This window comes from Taudactylus pleione, unplaced genomic scaffold (genome assembly GCF_031769625.1).
Source record: "Taudactylus pleione unplaced genomic scaffold, aTauple2 ptg000037l, whole genome shotgun sequence".
Lineage (NCBI taxonomy): Eukaryota > Metazoa > Chordata > Amphibia > Anura > Myobatrachidae > Taudactylus > Taudactylus pleione.
Window position 1 is genome coordinate 14,393,474 of NW_028284439.1, and position 21,338 is coordinate 14,414,811.

General features: G+C 45.2%; 1 protein-coding gene across 1 annotated transcript in view; it reads left to right on the plus strand.

The window, feature by feature from the left end:
• The first annotated feature begins 1,709 nt into the window (after positions 1 to 1,709).
• LOC148538751 (uncharacterized) overlaps positions 1,710 to 21,338 on the plus strand; it is a 160,676-nt gene continuing 141,047 nt past the window's right edge. Inside the window, exons 1-2 of the mRNA XM_088452336.1 lie at positions 1,710 to 1,821; positions 4,748 to 4,872. Of these exons, the coding sequence (XP_088308462.1) occupies positions 1,756 to 1,821; positions 4,748 to 4,872 (191 nt within the window). The 5' untranslated portion in view covers positions 1,710 to 1,755. The remainder of the gene's footprint in view (positions 1,822 to 4,747; positions 4,873 to 21,338) is intronic.

The window sequence follows — 21,338 nt, forward strand, 5'->3', positions numbered from 1 at the left end:
TAAATCTTTACGCCGCTGGCGTTCAGCCACAGAGAGCTTGGAGCGCAGGTAACTTCGATGTCTCACTTCACTTGGCATGGAAGAATCTTTGGTTCTTAGAGATTCCAAGACAGAGTTTTTAGTTGAGACAGAGGTAGCTCTAAGAAATTCAGGAATGAGCTGAAAGATTTTGCTGAGTAGAGCCTGTAGCTGTTCCTGCAGTTGATGGAAAGTAGTTAGGGGTTCAGGTAAGATTTGGGTATCATCTAGCCGGTTAGTCAGAATTTGCAGAAGTTGTAGTACTTGATGCTGTACCGCCTCCTGTGAATCCAAACGAGTGATTAGGTTACGGAAAGCACTTGATCCAGGATTAGGTGCTTGATCCGCCACCATTGTTAGGCTTGAACATACTGTCACAATTGGTGCTCGAGGGTTACCTGTATCAGGTGATGAACTGGAAACACTGGAGGCCGGCTGGACTGGAACCATGGGGGACATGAATAGCTCTTTTAATAAAAGAAGTGGGTAGCAGTGAGAACTGCCTTGGGTGATAAGTGACTGGAACTGGAAACTTGAGAGGTTGGAATGAGACCAGAAGGAACTTGGAGGGACCGGACTGGGATCGGTAGGTAGGCAGACTGAGCTGGTCGGGGTACCAGTAGATGAGCTTGCAGATGGATGGTAGCGTGGAAGCTACTTGTTGTGGCTTGGGAAGCCATGGGTAGACATGGTAGCGTGGAAGCTACTTGGAGCGGCCTGAGAGCCGTGGGCCAGAGGTGGTAGCGTGGAAGCTACTTGGTGTGGCCTGGGAGCCGTGTGGAGAAGCTGGTAGCGTGGAAGCTACTTGGAGAAGCTGGTAGCGTGGAAGCTACTTGGAGCGGCCTGGGATCCGTAGGCGAGAAGTGGTAGCGTGGAAGCTACTTTGTGCGGCCTGGGAGCCGTGTGAAGAAGCGGGTAGCGTGGATAGTCACTTGGAGAAGCGTGGAAGCTACTTGGAGCGGCCTGGGAGCCGTAGACGAGAAGTGGTAGCGTGGAAGCTACTTTGTGCGGCCTGGGAGCCGTGTGGAGAAGCTGGTAGCGTGGAAGCTACTTGGAGCGGCCTGGGAGCCATAGGCGAGAAGTGGTAGCGTGGAAGCTACTTGGTGCGGCCTGGGAGCCGTGTGGAGAAGCGGGTAGCGTGAATAGTCACTTGGAGAAGCTGGTAGCGTGGAAGCTACTTGGAGCGGCATGGGAGCCGTAGGCGAGAAGTGGTAGCGTGGAAGCTACTTTGTGCGGCCTGGGAGCCGTGTGGAGAAGCGGGTAGTGTGGATAGTCACTTGGAGCGGCCTGGGAGCCGTAGGAGAGAAGTGGTAGCGTGGAAGCTACTTTGTGCGGCCTGGGAGCCGTGTGGATAACTGAACGTAGCAGGCTTTACAGATAGCACTGGTCTAGGAACCAGCAGGAACCTGTGACACACTGGAACTCAGGTACAGCTACAGCACAAGTTGTACACCACGGAACGTAACTAGATGTTCAAGCACTGAGTGCTATTAGAGGAGGATCTATATACCAAGAGTCTGGCAGCGATTGGTGGATGCAGACAGGTGGTCTGGCAGTGGCATTCAGAGTGGAGCAAGACACAGCATGCAAAGGAGTATTCATCTCTGCAGCTCTGAGAATCAGGACCACACCTGTGATTCCAATTAAGACTAGCAATGCTCACAGACAGAGCAGGGTCCAGGTGGTTAATCAGTTTGGCTAGGAGAGCAGTCTGCACACACAGATATCACAGCCAGCATGATTCAGCCAGAGCAGATGTCCCAGGAGAATTGCAAACACAGATCCATGGAGCAGCTGACAGAGGTAAGTCTCAAGGCAAAAAGGTGACAACTAGACAGGATCGTGACAAGAACTATATTATATCTTAATCTATATGATCACTAACAAATGTTTATTTTTATGAATAAGCAGCAATAATCATTTTAAAAAAATTTTTTTAAACATTTCACTACTGCTTTACAAAAAAAGCCCAGTGCTGTACATCATTAAGGAACAATACATTGCAATGGGTATGAAACAAAGGACCTCATTCAGAGTCGGTCGAAGCGGCCGCACGGTCGTACGGAAAAAGGGGCCGGATATGCAAATGATTCCCTCGCAAGTTGCGTCCCTAAGTTCGGATCGGTAGTTGACTGACCAAGGGGAGGAAGCGGTCGGAAGACAAAAAAATACACCCCCTTCTCATACACATTGCACGTCATCTCCGGGCATATAAGGATTAATCGAGACCATCGGGAACCATCGGAACTGGTCGTAGAGCTTAAGGTTGACCATACCCTCTCTTAAGCTCTACGATCATGTCAGTGTAAAAACCTCCCATGTCACATGTGCCATGACGCTACTTTGTTAATTATGCACTCCCATAATCCGTATCCACTCCCATAAAACGCCGTTCGCATAATGAGGCACACCTGCGTTCGGATCTCCACTCCCCTGTTTTCAAGCACCTTCCCCTGTTACCACCCAAAAACGCCTCCATCTGTCACTCAAACTACCGACCTGGCTGTGTTCAAGGAGAGAGAAATTTCTGATCGTAGCGGCTAGTTTGCGCACGCGCATTGCGAACTTTACGCATGCGCAGTATAGCGAACATCGGTGGCTTACGACTGTGCAGCCACAACGACCGACTCTGAATGAGGTCGAAAATACCTACAACGTTATGCATAAAACAACCTTATGTCAGGCTCAGTGGCACATCTATAATGGACACATGGTGTGTGTTGCACACGGGCCCCTGGGGCCCACATTCACACCCTGCACCCATGATCTTTAAAACTTAACTCTCTGTAGTCCTGTGGTAGCAGTGGCAACGCTTTAAAAATCACTGGGAAAATGGTGCGGTGGCCATTTTCCTGGTGATCTGTGCATTCATAGCAGAAATATCACTGGGAAAATTGCCACCGTGACAAGTTCTCGGAGACCTGTACATGAGCAGTAGACTCTGGTACATCACCAGAGTCTACTGGCTTGTGCCGCCAGCTAGAAAGGAGAGGGCCCTGATACAGACTGTACACGCGTCCCTTCCTCACTTAATAAGCCCTTTGTCAGGCCCTAAAGAGAGAATCAGAAATGTCTAGTTAGTGCCGGATTACCAAAAGGACAGTCAAGGCAGTCGCCCAGGGTCCCCTACACATAGATAGATCTGTTGGGGCATTTTGTTATGTGAGAAATGAGGTTTCTGTGGGGCATGATATGAACTGGGGACACTACAGCATGTTCAACACATTTGTGGTTCTGGAATAATTTACTCATGATACTTTTTAATAACATCGTCAGCATATCATATTGACAATTTTATTTGTAGGGGGCCATCATAAATTAGTTGCCCTTAATCCAACCCTGTGTCTAGTGGCAGTGATCGTATGGGACAGAAGCCTAAATCTAATAATAGTGAATTAGTGAACAAACTTAAACATAAAATAATTTTCTACATGTGCTTGTATCTATATAAGATAAGGCTATGCGGAAGTTGCACAAAAATTGTCCCCGTTCTGGAACCAGCACCCTCTCCAATGAACATGTGACTTCATAACGTCACAATGAGAGGGTGTGGCCTGTGGGTCCAGGATGAAGCTGAAGCATGTGGAGTGTTCTAACTTAAATCCTAAGGATGCCTAAGGTGGGTCTGCAATGGCTATACAGGCTGTAGGGTGCTATTCCAGGTACACTGCAAGCCACATAAAGGTGCCATGGGGCAGCACAGTGCCACTTCCTAGGCCCTGAGCCCTTAATGGTGGCACCACTTGCCCACCCTTAGATACAGCCCTGAAAACCATGAAACGTAAAAGGAGAATACTGGAGAATGTATTTAATCAATGGATTTTGGCAGTGTGATGTTATTAATTGGGTGGTGTACAAGAGGGTGTGTTCAAAACATTTTTTAAAGGTGATATTAGTGGTTTGGGAATGGTGTGGAAACATTTTGCAGCATAAATTCTTTCGTGAGCACAGGCCTATTTAGGACTTTCACATGGAATAACAGGCAGCAAGATAGCAAATCAGAATCTAAATAATAATTTTCAAAAGTCTGAACCATCTCCAACACGCATGTGCAGTAAGAGCCAAGGCATGCGCCACCTGTCCAACAGCTTCCACTGCTAGAGAGATGTGACAGAACCTAAATGGAGAGGTGGAGCAAAGTTCCACTGGAAACATGGGAATAAGTTAAGAATGGGAACGTGAATGGACAAGGCAGGGGAGAGGGGTGGGATGGGACAGAGCAACTGAGAGGGGGCAGATGTAGATCTGGACAGAGCAGAGGTCAGAGAGGGGCAATGGAGCAATAGATAGATGTGGGGATGCCAGACTGTGAAGGGGGGCAGACTGAGAAAACCCAGAATATGCTCAATATAATTTGCTGACATGCTGCCTTTCATTATCTAGAATGGGCCACAGAGAATCTATACAACTAGGACAAGGGAGAAAAATCATTATATGGGGGAGTATTAATACATGATATGGGGGAGCATTAATACATGGAGTGCTTAACACAATGTAAAGGGTTGGAACACAATGTATGACATGAAAAGAGTTGGGTGTACAATGCATGACATTGTATATAGATCACTAGGATGTTTTCTGTATTCTACATAGATCACTAGGACACTTTCTGTATAGTATATATATATATATATAAGTAAAACAAAAAAATGCGTTATTTTATTACTGTTGATCCTTGAATTTTACAGACATTATGGTTAAATTTAAAAAGTGTGTGTCTTCTTTTTAGCTTTCAAACCATCCTTGCCCACAAAAAAAGGTACAGAAGACATTTGGAATGTGGAACCTCTTCTTGGCGTTAAAAGCAGGCCCACCATCATGTTTGGTACTCCAGAAAGATTTGCATACAGATAGGTATAGGTAATAGGATTTTTTTCTTCTGTATGGCTAGGGAGACTTAAGAGCCAGTGGGAGATGGACAGTGGGGGATTCCGCAGTCAGAATGATCTATTTGATGGTTACCGGGCTTCATGCAACAGCACAGTCTTCCCAGGCCTAACTAAGCTCATATTAATGCTAACACTGGGATATCCCTGTTGCTGGATTAAGTTGCACCACTCATATAAATGAAGTGTGTACTCCACTTACTGGAGTGCTGACAATGCCTATTTCTACCTGTGTGCCTATTTTGTGCCACTTGCCAGTACAATGGTTTGCCTACTTGTAAATTAGCTCCTTTTCTCCATCATCAATGTGGATATGGCAAACAGAGCATTAAGAACACCCACATTTGTGTTGTCCCCAAAAACAGTTGATTTAGTACTGCCTACGTGAAGCCACTTTCAGAATATTTTTAAAGCGTCATCTTAACTTTCCAACCTGAACTTGTTTTCAACATTCAACTGAGCTAATTCCTTCAGCTTTTCAGACTTTAGAATTGTATGTCTTATTCAATGGAAATAATGGATAACACATATCATTACAGTATACCATAGTACTGCATTGTAATTTTTTTTGTGGATTGCTTTAGTTTTACATCCACCTTACTTTGTTGCCAGTAAAATATATCAAAGTCAATGAAATTATACATTACAGGTCATTTTAATGGTGTGGAAAAAGTATGCATGAAATATGTTACTTCAAACTTTCTTATGTCATGGAAAACTACTTTCTTACAAAAAATGTTTGCCATATTTTGTGCAAGAATTAATTTTCACAGGACAGTTTTTAACTCTTTATAAATAAAGGTAAGTTAATCTTAAATCAGTTTTTCGGAGTAATTCCAAGTTTTACACACATACCCTTTTGTGCATATCAGTATGTATATATACAGCCATGGCCAAAAGTTTTGAGAATGACACAAGTATTGGTTTTCACAAAGTCTGCTGCTTCAGTTTTTATGATGGCAGTTTGCATATGCTTCAGAAATTCATGAAGAGTGACCAGGTGAATTGCAATTAATTGCAAAGTCCCTCTTTGCCATGACAATGAACTTAATCCCCAAAACATTTCCACTGCATTTCAGCACTGCCACAAAAGGACCAGCTGACATCATTTCAGTGATTCTCTCATTAACACAGGTGAGAGTTTTGAAGAGGACAAAGCTGGAGATCACTCTGTCATGCTGATTGAGTTAGATTAATAGACTGGAAGCTTTAAAAGGAGGGTGGAGCTTGAAATAATTGTTCTACATCTGTTAACCATGATTACCTGCAAGAACACATGTGTAGTCATCATTGCTTTGCACAAAAAGGGCTTCACAGTCAAGGATATTGCTGCTAGTAATATTTCACCTAAATCAATCATTTATTGGATCATCAAGAACTTCAAGGAGAGAGGTTCAATAGTTGTGAAGAAGGCTTCAGGATGCCCAAGAACATCCAGCAAGCACCAGGGCTGTCTCGTAAAGTTGATTCAGCTGCGGGAGTGCATAGCTTGATCAGGAAGCAGGCAGCTGGTATTCTGTCTGTAATGGAGTGGCCAGCGCAGTCACCAGATCTCAACCCCATTGAGCTGTTGTGGGAGCAGCATGACCATAGGGTACACCAGAAGTGCCCATCAAGCCAATCCAACTTGTGGGAGATGCTTCAGGAAGCGTGGGGTGAAATTTCTTCAGATTACCTCAACAAATTAACAGCTAGATTGCCAAAGGTCTGCAATGCTGTAATTTCTGCAAAAGGAGCATTCTTTGACGAAAGCAAAGTTTGAAGGACAAAATTATTAGTTCAAATAAAAATCATTATTTCTAACCTTGCCAGTTGATAAATAAAAGTCAGTTTCCATGTAAAACACAAAATTGTCTGGGTGACCCCAAGCTTTTGAACGGTAGTGTTTGTGTATATATATATATATATATATATATATATATATATATATATATTACAGTCAGGTCCATAAATATTGGGACATTGACAGAATTTTCATATTTTGGCCTCTATTCACCACCACAATGGCTTTGAAATGAAACAAACAAGATGTGCTTTAACTGCAGACTTTCAGATTTAATTTGTGGGTAATTACATCCAAATCAGGTGAACGGTGTATGAATTACAATGGTTTCTATATGTGCCTCCCACTTTTAAGGGGCCAATAGTAATGGGACAAACTAAACAACCCTAAATCTAACTTTCACTTTTTAATACTTTGTTGCAAATTCTTTGCAGGCAATTACAGCCTGAAGTCTGGAATGCATAGACATCACCAGACGCTGTGTTTCATTCCTGGTGATGCTCTGCCAGGCCTCTACTGCAAATGTCTTCAGTTCCTGCTTGTTCTTGGGGCATTTTCCCTTCAGTTTTGTCTTTATCAAGTGAAATGCATGCTCAGTCGGATTCAGGTAAGGGGATTGACTTGGCCATTGTATAACATTCCACTTTTTAGCCTTAAAAAACTCTTTGGTTGCTTTTGCAGTATGCTTCGGGTCATTGTCCATCTGGATTGTGAAGCACCGTCCATATATTATATGAGCATATAATATTGCCTGAAACACTTCAGAATTCATTCTGCTGCTTTTGTCAGCAGTCACATTATCAATAAATACAAGGGAACCAGTTCCATTGGCAGCCATACATGCCCACGCCATGACACTACCACCACCATGCTTCACTGATGAGGTGGTATGTTTTGGATCATGAGCAGTTCCTTTCCTTCTTCATACTCTTCTCTTCCCATCACTCTGGTACAAGTTGATCTTTGTCTCATCTGTCCATGGGATGTTGTTCCAGAAGTGTAATGGCTTTTTTAGATGTTGTTTGGCAAACTCTAATCTGGTCTGTTTTTGTGGCTCACCAATGGTTTACATCTTGTGGTGAACCCTCTATATTTACTCTTGTGAAGTCTTCTCTTGATTGTTGACGTTGACACATATACACCTACCACCTGGACAGTGTTCTTGATTTGGCCAACTGTTGTGAAGGGGTTTTTCTTCACCAGGGAAATAATTCTTCTGTCAACCACAACAGTTGTTTTCCGTGGTCTTCCGGGTCTTTTGGTGTTGCTGAGCTCTCCGGTGCATTCTTTCTTTTTAATAATGTTCCAAACAGTTGATTTGGCCACACCTAATGTTTTTACTATCTCTCTGATGGGTTTGTTTTGATTTTTCAGCCTAATGATGGCTTGCTTCACTGATAGTGACAGCTCTTTGGATCACATATTGAGAGTCGACAGCAACTGATTCCAAATGCAAATGTCACACCTAGAATCAACTCCAGACCTTTTACCTGCTTCATTGATAATGAAATAATGAAGTAATAGGCCACACCTGTCCATGAAATAGCTTTTGAGTTGATAGTCCCATTACTTTTGGCCCCTTAAAAAGTGGGAGGCACATATAGAAACTGTTGTAATTCCTACACCGTTCACCTGATTTGGTTGTAATTACCCACAAATTAAATCTGAAAGTCTGCAGTTAAAGCACATCTTGTTTGTTTCATTTCAAAGCCATTGTGGTGGCGAATAGAGGCCAAAATATGAAAATTCTGTCAATGTCCCAATATTTATGGACCTGACTGTATATATATTAGGGGTGTGCACCGGCCACTTTTCGTGTTTTGGTTTCGGATCTGGATCTTTCTTCGTGTTTTGAATCTGGATTGGTTTTGCCAAAACCACCCTTCCGTGTTCTGGGTTCTGGGTTTTGTGTTTTGGATCTGTATTTTTTTGAAAAAAAGCATAAAAACAGCTATAATCACAGAATTTGTAGGTTTTTCTGCTCCTATGCTATTATTAACCTCAATAACCTTAATTTCCACTCATTTCCAGTCTATTCTGAACACCTCACACCTCACAATAGTGTTTTTATGTCCAAAAGGTTGCACCGAGGTAGCTGGATGACTATGCTAAGCGACACGAGTGGGCGGCACAAACACGTGACCCATCTAGGCGTGAAACTGCAGTGGCAGACAGGATGGCAGTATGAAAAACTAGGCCCCAAACTGTACATAATGCAAAGAAAAAAAAGAGGTGTAAGATGGAATTGTCCTTGGGCCCTCCCACCCACCCTTATGTTGTATAAACAGGACATGCACACTTTAACAAACCAATCATTTCAGCGCCAGGGTCTGCCACACAACTGTGGCTGAAATGATTGGTTCGTTTGGGCCCCCACAAAACAAGCTGGCAATTAATCTGTCCCTGCACAAACTGGCTCTACAGAGGCAAGATGTCATCCTCATCCTCCTCATCCACCGATTCCTCACCCTCTTCAGTGTGTACATCCTCATCCTCACAGAGTATTAATTCGTCCCTGCTGGAACCACAGGTCCCTCTGTACGTTCTGGAGGCTGGTCTCCCTGGAAGAGTTGATAATTCATTTTAAGAACATCATCTTCTCCACATTTTGTGGAAGCAACCTCCTACGCCTTTCGTTGACAAGGTTCCCGGCTGCACTAAACACTCTTTCGGAGTACACACTGGAGGGGGGGCAACTCAGGTAAAATAGAGCCAGTTTGTACAGGGAACTCCAAATTGCTTCTTTTTCCTGCCAGTACAGGTACGGACTGTCTGACATGCCTACTTGGATGCTGTCACCGATGTAATCCTTTAACAGACAGACGCACGCTTGTCGCTGCTGCTTTGAGGATGCAAGTGCGGCTACAGCCCACACAATTCACAAAGACAGAAAAAAAAAGAACAATATTTTAATTGTTTGTGTAGCACACTTTGAGGGTGTCACCACCCTTTAACAGACAGACGCACGCTTGTCGCTGCTGCTTTGAGGATGCAAGTGCGGCTACATCGCACACAAGTCACAAACACATTAAAAAATTTTTTTTTTTTTTTGGAGCACTTTGAGAGTTACAACACCCTTTAACAGACAGACGCACGCTTGTCGCTGCTGCTTTGAGGATGCAAGTGCGGCTACAGCCCACACAATTCACATAGACAGAAAAAAAAAGAACAATATTTTAAATGTTTGTGTAGCACACTTTGAGGGTGTCACCACCCTTTAACAGACAGACGCACGCTTGTCGCTGCTGCTTTAAGGATGCAGGTGCGGCTACAGCCCACACATTTCACAAAGACAGAAAAAAAAAGAACAATATTTTAATTGTTTGTGTAGCACACTTTGAGGGTGTCACCACCCTTTAACAGACAGACACACGCTTGTCGCTGCTGCTTTGAGGATGCCTAAAGGATGTCTAAATCCCACTGCACTAATGGCGGATACCGGACGCACGTCTAACACCAACATAGCAGTCAAGGCCTCAGTTATACGTTTTGCTTCAGGATGACTGCTGTCGTACTTCATCCTCATCGCTAGGGACTGTTGGAGGGTCAATTGTTTAGTAAAAGTAGTGATGTTCCTACTTCCTCTCTGGGATGATGAACAACTCCCAGCAGCAGCAACAGCACTAGGAGGAAGTGGTTCTTGATCTTTCCCTATTTTATTTTTATCGGAGAAAGTTTGATCCTCCATTTATGTTATGTTGATATATATGTGCGGCTAAAGCGCACACAAACACAGAAAATATTTTTTTATTTTTGCTGGAGAGTAGTGCTCTTTGTGGGTTACACCACCCTTTAAGAAATGAGCCAGCCGGCTCTTTACTTATGGGACACAGGCGCACGCTTGGCGCTGCTCCTTTGTTGATGCACGTGCAGCCACAGTGCACACAAGTCACAAACACAGAAAATATATATTTTTTTGTTTTGGAGTGTACTTTGGGGGTTACAGAACCCTTTAACGGTCAAGCCAGCCGGCCCTTTACTTATGACACAGGCGCATGCTTGGCACTACTTTGTTGATGCACGTGCGGCTACTGCGCACACAATTCACAAACACAGAAAATAATTTTTTTTGGGGTTTGGACTGGAGTGTACTTTCGGGGATTACAGCACCCTTAACGGTCAAGCCAGCCGGCCCTTTACTTATGACACAGGCGCACGCTTGGCACTACTTTGTTGATGCACGTGCGGCTACTGCGCACACAATTCACAAACACAGAAAATAATTTTTTTTTTGGTTTGGACTGGAGTGTACTTTCGGGGGTTACAGCACCCTTTAACGGTCAAGCCAGCCGGCCCTTTACTTATGACACAGGTGCACGCTTGGCACTACTTTGTTGATGCACGTGCGGCTACTGCGCACACAATTCACAAACACAGAAAATATATTATTTTTTTAGCACTTGGGGGGAGCACCCCTGTTGGACAGAGCACCCCCTGGACAACACTACAGCACCCCTTTAGGACTGGGACACTGCACAGGACTTTGGAGTGGACACAGCCCCTATGGAGAACTGACTGCACAACACAGTCCAGCCAGCCCCTATGGACTTTGAAGTAGTGGACACAGCCCCTATTAACAACAGCAGCACAGCACTACACAGCCAGCTGCTATGGACTTTGAAGTAGTGGACAACAGCAGCACTACACTACACTACACAGCCCTAACTCCCACCCTCCCTCTTCACTGTCCACAGCCGAGTGAGAAAATGGCGCCGACGCGGGTACCTTATATAGGATCCAAAACCCGCGAGACTCGGAAGGCGGGATGATGACGTTTTGCCTCGATTTCAGATCCGAGTCAGGCGGGAAAAGTCGAGCCTGACTCGGATCGGACTCGGATCGGGGGGGGCTCGGGGGGGTTCGGATTTCAGAAATCCGAACCCGCTCACCCTTAATATATATATGTCACCTCTATGCTGGCACTCTGTCACACAAACAACAAAGTTCCTCCGGTGCCTGTCCAAAACATCCCATGTAGATCCTCCACAAATGGGACGGCACTCAGAGATTTGATATGCAAAACAACATATATTGTAAAAAAGCCTCCAAAGCAGCGACGTTTCAAGGTGTAACCCTCTTTCTCAAGCCTCAAATAAACAGACAAACACCACATAAACAAACCTACCCAGTTTAAGAAGCACCGTCTGCTCATCGCTCCACCTGCGTTGCTCCGACGAGGGCCACCCACCGGAAACTGCACCTGACGCACTTCCGAAGCCTGCGCTTCACCATTGCCAGGCAACCACCGCATCACCTTCCTGTACACTTCCTGGTTGTGAGCGCAGCCCCCAGTTCCTACAGCGATGCCACCATGCTGTTAGTGCACTGTCAGCGCTCATCACGGGGGTTGTGTACATACCCAAGTCAGGAGGTAACTAAGGGAACAGTAAGCGGACAAAGCCACCCAATTAACCCCTACATATCAATACAGTGCATGTAAAATCACAGTGATCTATAATTATGCTCAACTGACTAATCCACATCTTATGTGAACTACAGCAATCCCCTATACATAAATTAGCCCCACAAACAGTGACAATGGAGCAATAACCCTGACTATAGCTAAGTTACTCTAAGCATAAATACAATTCTAGAGTTACATCAATCTACTACATAGGATCATTGAATCTGATCATCATAGTCCCCAAACAGCAACCAGCTCACAGAATGTTCCAGTTTATTTTATCGTTTAAGCCTTTAGGATGCGTCGTCTCCAGTCTAAATATCCACTGTGCTTCTCTATTTAGTAGAATTTTCGAGCGATCACCTCCTCTCAGGGATTCTTTAACATGGTCAATAATGATGTATCTCAAAGATGCCAGAGGATGACCCATTTCTTTAAAGTGACGAGCTACCGGCTGTTCGTTCTCTATGCCAGCCAAAGCTAATTTTATCGAAGAGCGGTGTAGATCCATCCGTTCCCAGAATTTTTGCGTGTTTTGCCCCACATAATACAAGCCACATGGGCAGATTATGATATACACTACAAACATCGATGTACATGTCAACACGTGATTGATCTTATAGTTCTTCTCCCTGTGCGGATGTTGAAACTGATTGCTATTAATTAAACTTTTGCAGGTTATAGAGTTAGTACATCTATAACATCCGGGAGCTTTCACATAAACATTCGGTTCACGTGGTATGTTTCTTCCAGTAATGTCCGTATGGACAAGCATATCCCGGAGATTCCGGCCCCGTCTAAAAGCTGCCACCGGTCTGCTGGTTTTAAAAGTAGATAAATCCTTATCCGTGGTTATTAGCGGCCAGAGTGCCCGAGTAGCTCTCCTAATAATGGGGCTACCTGTGGTGTAATCGCTAGTCCACGGTATCAGCTGGTGTTTAGATCTAGTTTTGGGCCGTAGTAACTCCTCTCATGTCATACTTAGCACTTTTTGTTTCTGTTGAATCAAAAGTACCTTATCACATCCTCTAGCAGCAATTTTTTTTATTTGTTCATCCAACCTGTGGGGTAACTCCGTTGCATCGCTCGTAATTCTCGCCACACGCATCATTTGCGAAAGTGGAAGACCCTTCTTCAAGGTTTCTGGATGATGGCTGGTCGACAATAAGAAGGTATTAATGTCAGTGTTCTTTCGGAATACTTTTGTATATATTTTACCTTCTTTGATTTTCACTGTAACGTCCAAAAAGTGAACAGATTCATAACTATATGTGTAGGTGAATTTAATAGGGGAACAGGAGCTATTGATGGATTGCATTATTTGTTCCAGCTTTTCTTCACTGCCCGACCACAACATGAATATGTCATCTATATAACAAATAAATAACTGTATATGCTCTTGTGCCTCACTATTGTTGGTCAACAGTAATTTTTCTTGGGTGAACATATACACATTTGCATATGCTGGTGCGACTGGGGATCCCATCGCGCATCCGCGGTTTTGCACATAGAATTTTCCATCAAATAAGAAGTAATTTTTACGTAATGTCATTTCTAAAAGAGACAGGAACAGACCATGATCAAACATTGAAAGGGGTACATATTGCATAAGGAAATCCTGCATTGCTTGTAAGCCATCTCCGTGCGGGATGGACGTATACAGACTGCATACGTCTAAGCAGCATAAAAGTGTGTTAGGTGAAATGGTGTCCACTTCCATGAGAATTTTCAAAAAATTTGTGGTATCTTTCAAGAAAGTGTTCTCCAGTGGTAATAGTGGTTGGCGTACACAATCCAACAATTGCGCTACAGGATATAACAAAGAATCACGGGCCGAAATTATCGGCCAGCCTGGTGGTCTAGCAGCATCCTTATGCTCTTTCAAGTGATCAGGGCATAATGTATTAGCCACCTTCAATGTGATGTCCCCTTTGCACTGCAGGAGATAGCAGGTTCTTTAAATCTTGTTTATAACTTGCAGTGGGATCTGATGGCAATCTGCTATACACATTAGGTTCCAGTAATTGTCATTCAATTTCATGCCTGTAGTCTTCAATGTTTTGTACTACAATAGCACCCCCTTTATCCGCCGGTCGTATTATTATATCTTGATATGACCCCAGATCTTTCAGGGCCTGTTGTTCAGGTTTTGATAGGTTAGGGTGAATACTGTATGGTGTATTAGTGTATCTGGTGACGGAATCATCTAGCATCCTTGTAAAGGTTTTGATGGATGAGTTAGTAGATATTGGATCAAATGATGATTTAGAGACTGTCTTCAAGAATTGTTCCACAGGCGGAGCGTCCTTAGTTGATGTCTTATGTTGAAAAAATTCTTTTAACCACAGCTTACGGGAGAATTGATGCAGATCTTTTTTCCAGTTAAATTCATTATATACATTAGTTGGTACAAATGATAACCCTTTTTTTAAAACATTCAATTCTATCTCTGTGAGCTGCCTATTTGATAAATTGAATATAATGTTATGATCTTCTTTGGGCACTTCTTGCCCGCCCCTCTTGTTCTGTTTACCCCTACGGGTCGCCTTTCTTTTATAGTCTCCTTGTCCCTTTGTGTATCTCGCTCCAAAGGGGAAGCCTCCGCTCGTGTAGCCTCATCACAATCCGTCACTACAAAATCACTATCACTATAATTATAGGCCTGCCGATGTTCAGGCCCCTTAGCCTTTTTCACTTGCCATATATATATATATTACTGTGTGTGTATGTATATATATATATATATATATTAGGGGTGAGCGGGTTCAGCTTTCTGAAATCCGAACCCCCCCGAGCCCCCCTGATCCGAGGCAGATCCGAGTCAGGCTCGACTTTTACCGCCTGACTCGGATCTGAAATCGAGGCAAAACGTCATCATCCCGCCTTCCAGGTCTCGCGGGTTTTGGATCCTATATAAGGTACCCGCGTCGGCGCCATTTTCTCACTAGGCTGTGGACAGTGAAGAGGGAGGGTGGGAGTTAGGGCTGGCTGGGCTGTGTAGTGTAGTGTAGTGTAGTGCAGAGTAGTGATGTGCTGTGCTGTGCTGCGCTGTGCTGCTGTTGTCCATAGGGGCTGTGTCCACTACTTCAAAGTCCATAAGGGCTGGCTGTGTTGTGCTGTGCTGCTGTTTTTAATAGGGGCTGTGTCCACTACTTCAAAGTCCATAGGGGCTGGCTGGACTGTGTTGTGCAGTCAGTTCTCCATAGGGGCTGTGTCCACTCCAAACTCCTGTGCAGTGTCCCATTCCTAAAGGGGTGCTGTAGTGTTGTCCAGGGGGTGCTCTGTCCATCAGGGGTGCTCCCCCCAAGTGCTAAAAAAATAATATTTTTTCTGTGTTTGTGAATTGTGTGCGTAGTAGCCGCACGTGCATCAACAAAGTAGTGCCAAGCGTGCGCCTGTGTCAGAAGTAAAGGGCCGGCTGGCTTGACCATTAAAGGGTGCTGTAACCCCCAAAGTACACTCCAAACCAAAAAAATATATATTTTCTGTGTTTGTGAATTGTGTGCGCAGTAGCCGCACGTGCATCAACAAAGTAGTGCCAAGCGTGCGCCTGTGTCATAAGTAAAGGGCCGGCTGGCTTGACCGTTAAAGGGTGCTGTAACCCCCAAAGTACACTCCAGTCCAAACCAAAAAAAAAAATATTTTCTATGTTTGTGAATTGTGTGCACAGTAGCCGCACATGCATCAACAAAGTAGTGCCAAGCGTGCGCCTGTGTCAGAAGTAAAGGGCCGGCTGGCTTGTCCATTAAAGGGTGCTGTAACCCCCTAAGTACTCTCCAGTCCAAACCAAAAAAATATATATTTTCTGTGTTTGTGAATTGTGTGCACAGTAGCCAGACGTGCATCAACAAAGTAGTGCCAAGCGTGCGCCTGTGTCATGAGTAAAGGGCCAGCTGGCTTGACCGTTAAAGGGTGCTGTAACCCCCAAAGTACACTCCAAACCAAATAACAAAATGTTTTTTCTGTGTTTGTGAACTGTGTGCGCAGTAGCCGCATGTGCATCAACAAAGTAGTGCCAAGCGTGCGCCTGTGTCATAAGTAAAGGGCCGGCTGGCTTGGCCGGTAAAGGGTGCTGTAACCCCCAAAGTACACTCCAAACCAAAAAAATAAATATTTTCTGTGTTTATGAATTGTGTGCGCAGTAGCCGCACGAGCATCAACAAAGTAGTGCCAAGCGTGCGCCTGTGTCATAAGTAAAGGGCCGGCTGGCTTGACCGTTAAAGGGTGCTGTAACCCCCAAAGTACACTCCAAACCAAAAAAATATATATTTTCTGTGTTTGTGAATTGTGTGCGCAGTAGCCGCACGTGCATCAACAAAGTAGTGCCAAGCGTGCGCCAGTGTCATAAGTAAAGGGCCGGCTGGCTTGATCGTTAAAGGGTGCTGTAACCCCCTAAGTACACTCCAGTCCAAACCAAAAAAATATATATTTTCTGTGTTTGTGAATTGTGTGCGCAGTAGCCGCACGTGCATCAACAAAGTAGTGCCAAGCGTGCGCCTGTGTCATAAGTAAAGGGCCGGCTGGCTTGACCATTAAAGGGTGCTGTAACCCCCAAAGTACACTCCAAACCAAAAAAATATATATTTTCTGTGTTTGTGAATTGTGTGCGCAGTAGCCGCACGTGCATCAACAAAGTAGGGCCAAGCGTGCGCCTGTGTCATAAGTAAAGGGCCGGCTGGCTTGTCCGTTAAAGGGTGCTGTAACCCCCTAAGTACAGTCCAGTCCAAACCAAAAAAAAAATATTTTCTGTGTTTGTGAATTGTGTGCACAGTAGCCGCACGTGCATCAACAAAGTAGTGCCAAGCGTGCGCCTGTGTCATAAGTAAAGGGCCGGCTGGCTTGACCGTTAAAGGGTGCTGTAACCCCCAAAGTACACTCCAAACCAAAAAAATATATATTTTCTGTGTTTGTGAATTGTGTGCGCAGTAGCCGCACGTGCATCAACAAAGTAGTGCCAAGCGTACGCCTGTGTCATAAGTAAAGGGCCAGCTGGCTTGACCGTTAAAGGGTGCTGTAACCCCCAAAGTACACTCCAAACCAAAAAAATATATATTTTCTGTGTTTGTGAATTGTGTGCGCAGTAGCCGCACGTGCATCAACAAAGTAGTGCCAAGCGTGCGCCTGTGTCATAAGTAAAGGGCCGGCTGGCTTGATCGTTAAAGGGTGCTGTAACCCCCTAAGAACACTCCAGTCCAAACCAAAAAAAAAATATTTTCTGTGTTTGTGAATTGTGTGCACAGTAGCCGCACGTGCATCAACAAAGTAGTGCCAAGCGTGCGCCTGTATCATAAGTAAAGGGCCGGCTGGCTTGACCGTTAAAGGGTGCTGTAACCCCCAAAGTACACTCCAGTCCAAACTAAAAAAAAAAATATTTTCTGTGTTTGTGAATTGTGTGCGCAGTAGCCGCACGTGCATCAACAAAGTAGTGCCAAGCGTGCGCCTGTGTCATAAGTAAAGGGCCGGCTGGCTTGACCATTAAAGGGTGCTGTAACCCCCAAAGTACACTCCAAACCAAATAACAAAATATTTTTTCTGTGTTTGTGAACTGTGTGCGCAGTAGCCGCACGTGCATCAACAAAGTAGTGCCAAGCGTGCGCCTGTGTCATAAGTAAAGGGCCGGCTGGCTTGACCGTTAAAGGGTGCTGTAACCCCCAAAGTACACTCCAAACCAAATAACAAAATATTTTCTGTGTTTGTGAATTGTGTGCGCAGTAGCCGCACGTGCATCAACAAAGGAGCAGCGCCAAGCGTACGCCTGTGTCCCATAAGTAAAGAGCCGGCTGGCTCATTTCTTAAAGGGTGGTGTAACCCACAAAGTGCACTACTCTCCAGCAAAAATAAAAAAATATTTTCTGTGTTTAGCCGCACGTATATATCAAATCGATATAACATAAATGGAGGACCAAACTTTCTCCGATAAAAATAAAATAGAGAAAGATCAAGAACCACTTCCTCCTAGTGCTGAAGCTGCTGCCACTAGTCATGACATAGACGATAACATGCCATCAACGTCGTCTGCCAAGGCCGATGCCTAATGTCATAGTAGAGGGCACATACAATCCCAAATGACAAAGTTCAGGAAAATGACCTTGAAAAAAACATTTAAATCATCTGAAGAGAAACGTAAACTTGCCAATATGCCATTTACGACACGGAGTGGCAAGGAACGGCTAAGGTCGATCCCTATGTTCATGACTAGTGGTTCAGCTTCACATGACGATGGAAGCCCTCCTCCCACTAAAAAAATCAAAAGAGTTAAGCTGGCAAAAGCACAGTGAAGAACTGTGCTTTCAAAGAAGATATCACAAATCCCCAAGGAGAGTCCAAGTGTGGTGGTGGTTGCGATGCCTGACCTTCCCAGCACTGGACGGGAAGAGGTGGCTCTTTCCACCATTTGCACGCCCCCTGCAAGTGCTGAAAGGAGCACCCACAGTCCACTTGCTGATATGCAAATTGAAGATGTCACTGTTGAAGTACAACAGGATGAGGATACTGGTGTAGCTGGCGCTGAGGAGGAAGTTGGCGAGGAGGATTCTGATGGTGATGTGGTTTGTTTAAATCAGGCTCCGGGGGAGACAGTTGTTGTCCGTGGGATGAAAAAGCCCATCACGGTCATGCCTGGGCAGAAGACCAAACATTCCACCTCTTTGGTCTGGCAATATTTCTATCCAAATCCGGACAACAACTGTCTTGCCATATGTACCATATGTAAAGGTGGAATAAGTAGGGGTAGGGACGTTAACCACCTAGGAACATCCTCCCTTATGCGGCACCTGCAGCGTGTTCATAATAAGTTACTGTCAAGTTCAGAAACTTTGGCTAAGACCGTAAGCAGTCCAGGGACAACTAAATCCCGTTGTCCTGTTGTATCCAAGCGCCTGCAAACCACACCATCAACTCCCTCCTCGTCAATTTCCTCCTTAGTCAGGATCGGAAGTAGTCCTGCAGGCCATGTCACTAGCATGACTGACTCTCCTATCCGGGATTCCTCCAGAGGATCCTGCATTGCTACGCCTCCTGCTGCCGCTGCTGCTGTTGCTGCTGCTGGGAGTCGTTCATCATCCCAGAGAGGAAGTAGGAACACCACTACTTTTACTAAACAATTGACCCTCCAACAGTCCTTAGCGAGGAGGATGAAGTATGACAGCAGTCATCCTGAAGCAAAACATATAACTGAGGCCTTGACTGCTATGTTGGTGTTAGACGTGCGTCCGGTATCCGCCATTAGTGCAGTGGGATTTAGACAATTGATGGAGGTAGTGTGTCCCCGGTTCCAAATCCCGTGTAGATTCCACTTCACTAGGCAGGAGATCCTGAGACTGTACAGAAACGTCAGAAAAAGTGTCCTCAGTGTCCTGAAAAATGCCGTTGTACCCAATGTCCACTTAACCACGGACATGTGGACAAGTGGAACAGGGCAGACTAAGGACTATATGACTGTGACAGCCCACTGGGTAGATGTATCACCTTACGCAGCAACAGCAGCAGCGTCACCAGTAACAGCATCTCAGAAATGCCAGCTCGTTCCAAGGCAGGTTACGCTGTGTATCACCGGTTTCAGTAAGAGGCACACCGCCGACAACCTCTTAGAGAAACTGAGGGAAATCATCGCCCAGTGGCTTACCCCACTTAGACTCTCCTGGGGATTTGTGATATCTGACATGCTACCAATATTGTGCGGGCATTACATCTGGGCAAATTCCAGCACGTCCCATGTTTTGCTCACACAATAAACTTGGTGGTGCAGAATTTTCTGAAAAGCGACAGGGGCGTGCAGGAGACGCTTTGGGTGGCCCGAAAAATTTCTGGCCACTTTCGCCATTCAGCGACTGCGTGCCGAAGATTGGAGCACCAGCAAACACTCTTGATCCTGCCCCGCCATCACCTGAAGCAAGAGGTTGTGACACGGTGGAACTCAACCCTCTATATGCTTCAGAGGATGGAGGAGCAGCAAAAGGCCATACAAGCCTATACATCCACCTATGACATAGGCAAAGGAGGGGGTATGCACCTGACTCAAGAGCAGTGGAGAATGATTTCCGTGTTGTGCAAGGTTCTCCAGCCCTTCGAACTTGCCACACGTGAAGTCAGTTCAGACACTGCCAGCTTGAGTCAGGTCATTCCCCTCATCAGGCTTTTGCAGAAGCAGCTGGAGAAAGTGAAGGAGGAGCTAAGACAGAGCGATTCTGCTCGGCATGTGGGACTTGTGGATGAAGCCCTTCATTCGCTTTGCCAGGATTCTAGGGTGGTCAATCTGTTGAAATCAGACCACTACATTTTGGCCACCGTGCTCGATCCTAGGTATAAAGCCTATGTGGTGTCTCTCTTTCTGGCTGACACAAGCCTGCAGAGGTGCAAAGACCTGCTGGTGAACACACTGTCAGCTGAAGCGGAACGTGACACGTCAACAGCTCCTTCTTCATTTTCTCCCGCAACTGGGGCTGCCAGGAAAAAACTTAGCTATCCTAAGCAACCCGCTGGCGGTGATGTAGGGCAGGCAGGACCAAGTTTGGACATCTGGTCCGGACTGAAAGGACCTGGCAACAATTTCTGACATGTCTACTGTCACTGCATATGATACTGTCACCATTGACAGAATGGTGGAGAATTACATCGGTGACAGCATCCAAGTAGGCATGTCAGACAGTCCATACCTGTACTGGCAGGAAAAAGAGGCAATTTGGAGGCCCCTGTACAATCTGGCTCTATTTTACCTGAGTTGCCCCCCCCCTCCAGTGTGTACTCCGAAAGAGTGTTTAGTGCAGCCGGGAACCTTGTCAGCGAAAGGCGTAGGAGGTTGCTTCCACAGAATGTGGAGAAGATGATGTTCATCAAAATGAATTATCAGCTCTTCCAGGGAGACCAGCCTCCAGAACGTACAGAGGGACCTGTGGTGGTGGATTCCAGTGGGGACGAGTTAATTCTCTGTGAGGATGAGGATGTACACAACACTGAAGAGGGTGAGGAATCGGTGGATGAGGAGGATGAGGACGACATCTTGCCTCCGTAGAGCCAGTTTGTGCAGGGACAGATTAATTGCCAGCTTGTTTTGTGGGGGCCCAAACGAACCAATCATTTCAGCCACAGTCGTGTGGCAGACCCTGGCGCTGAAATGATTGGTTTGTTAAAGTGTGCATGTCCTGTTTATACAACATAAGGGTGGGTGGGAGGGCCCAAGGACAATTCCATCTTGCACCTCTTTTTTTCTTTGCATTATGTACAGTTTGGGGCCTAGTTTTTCAAACTG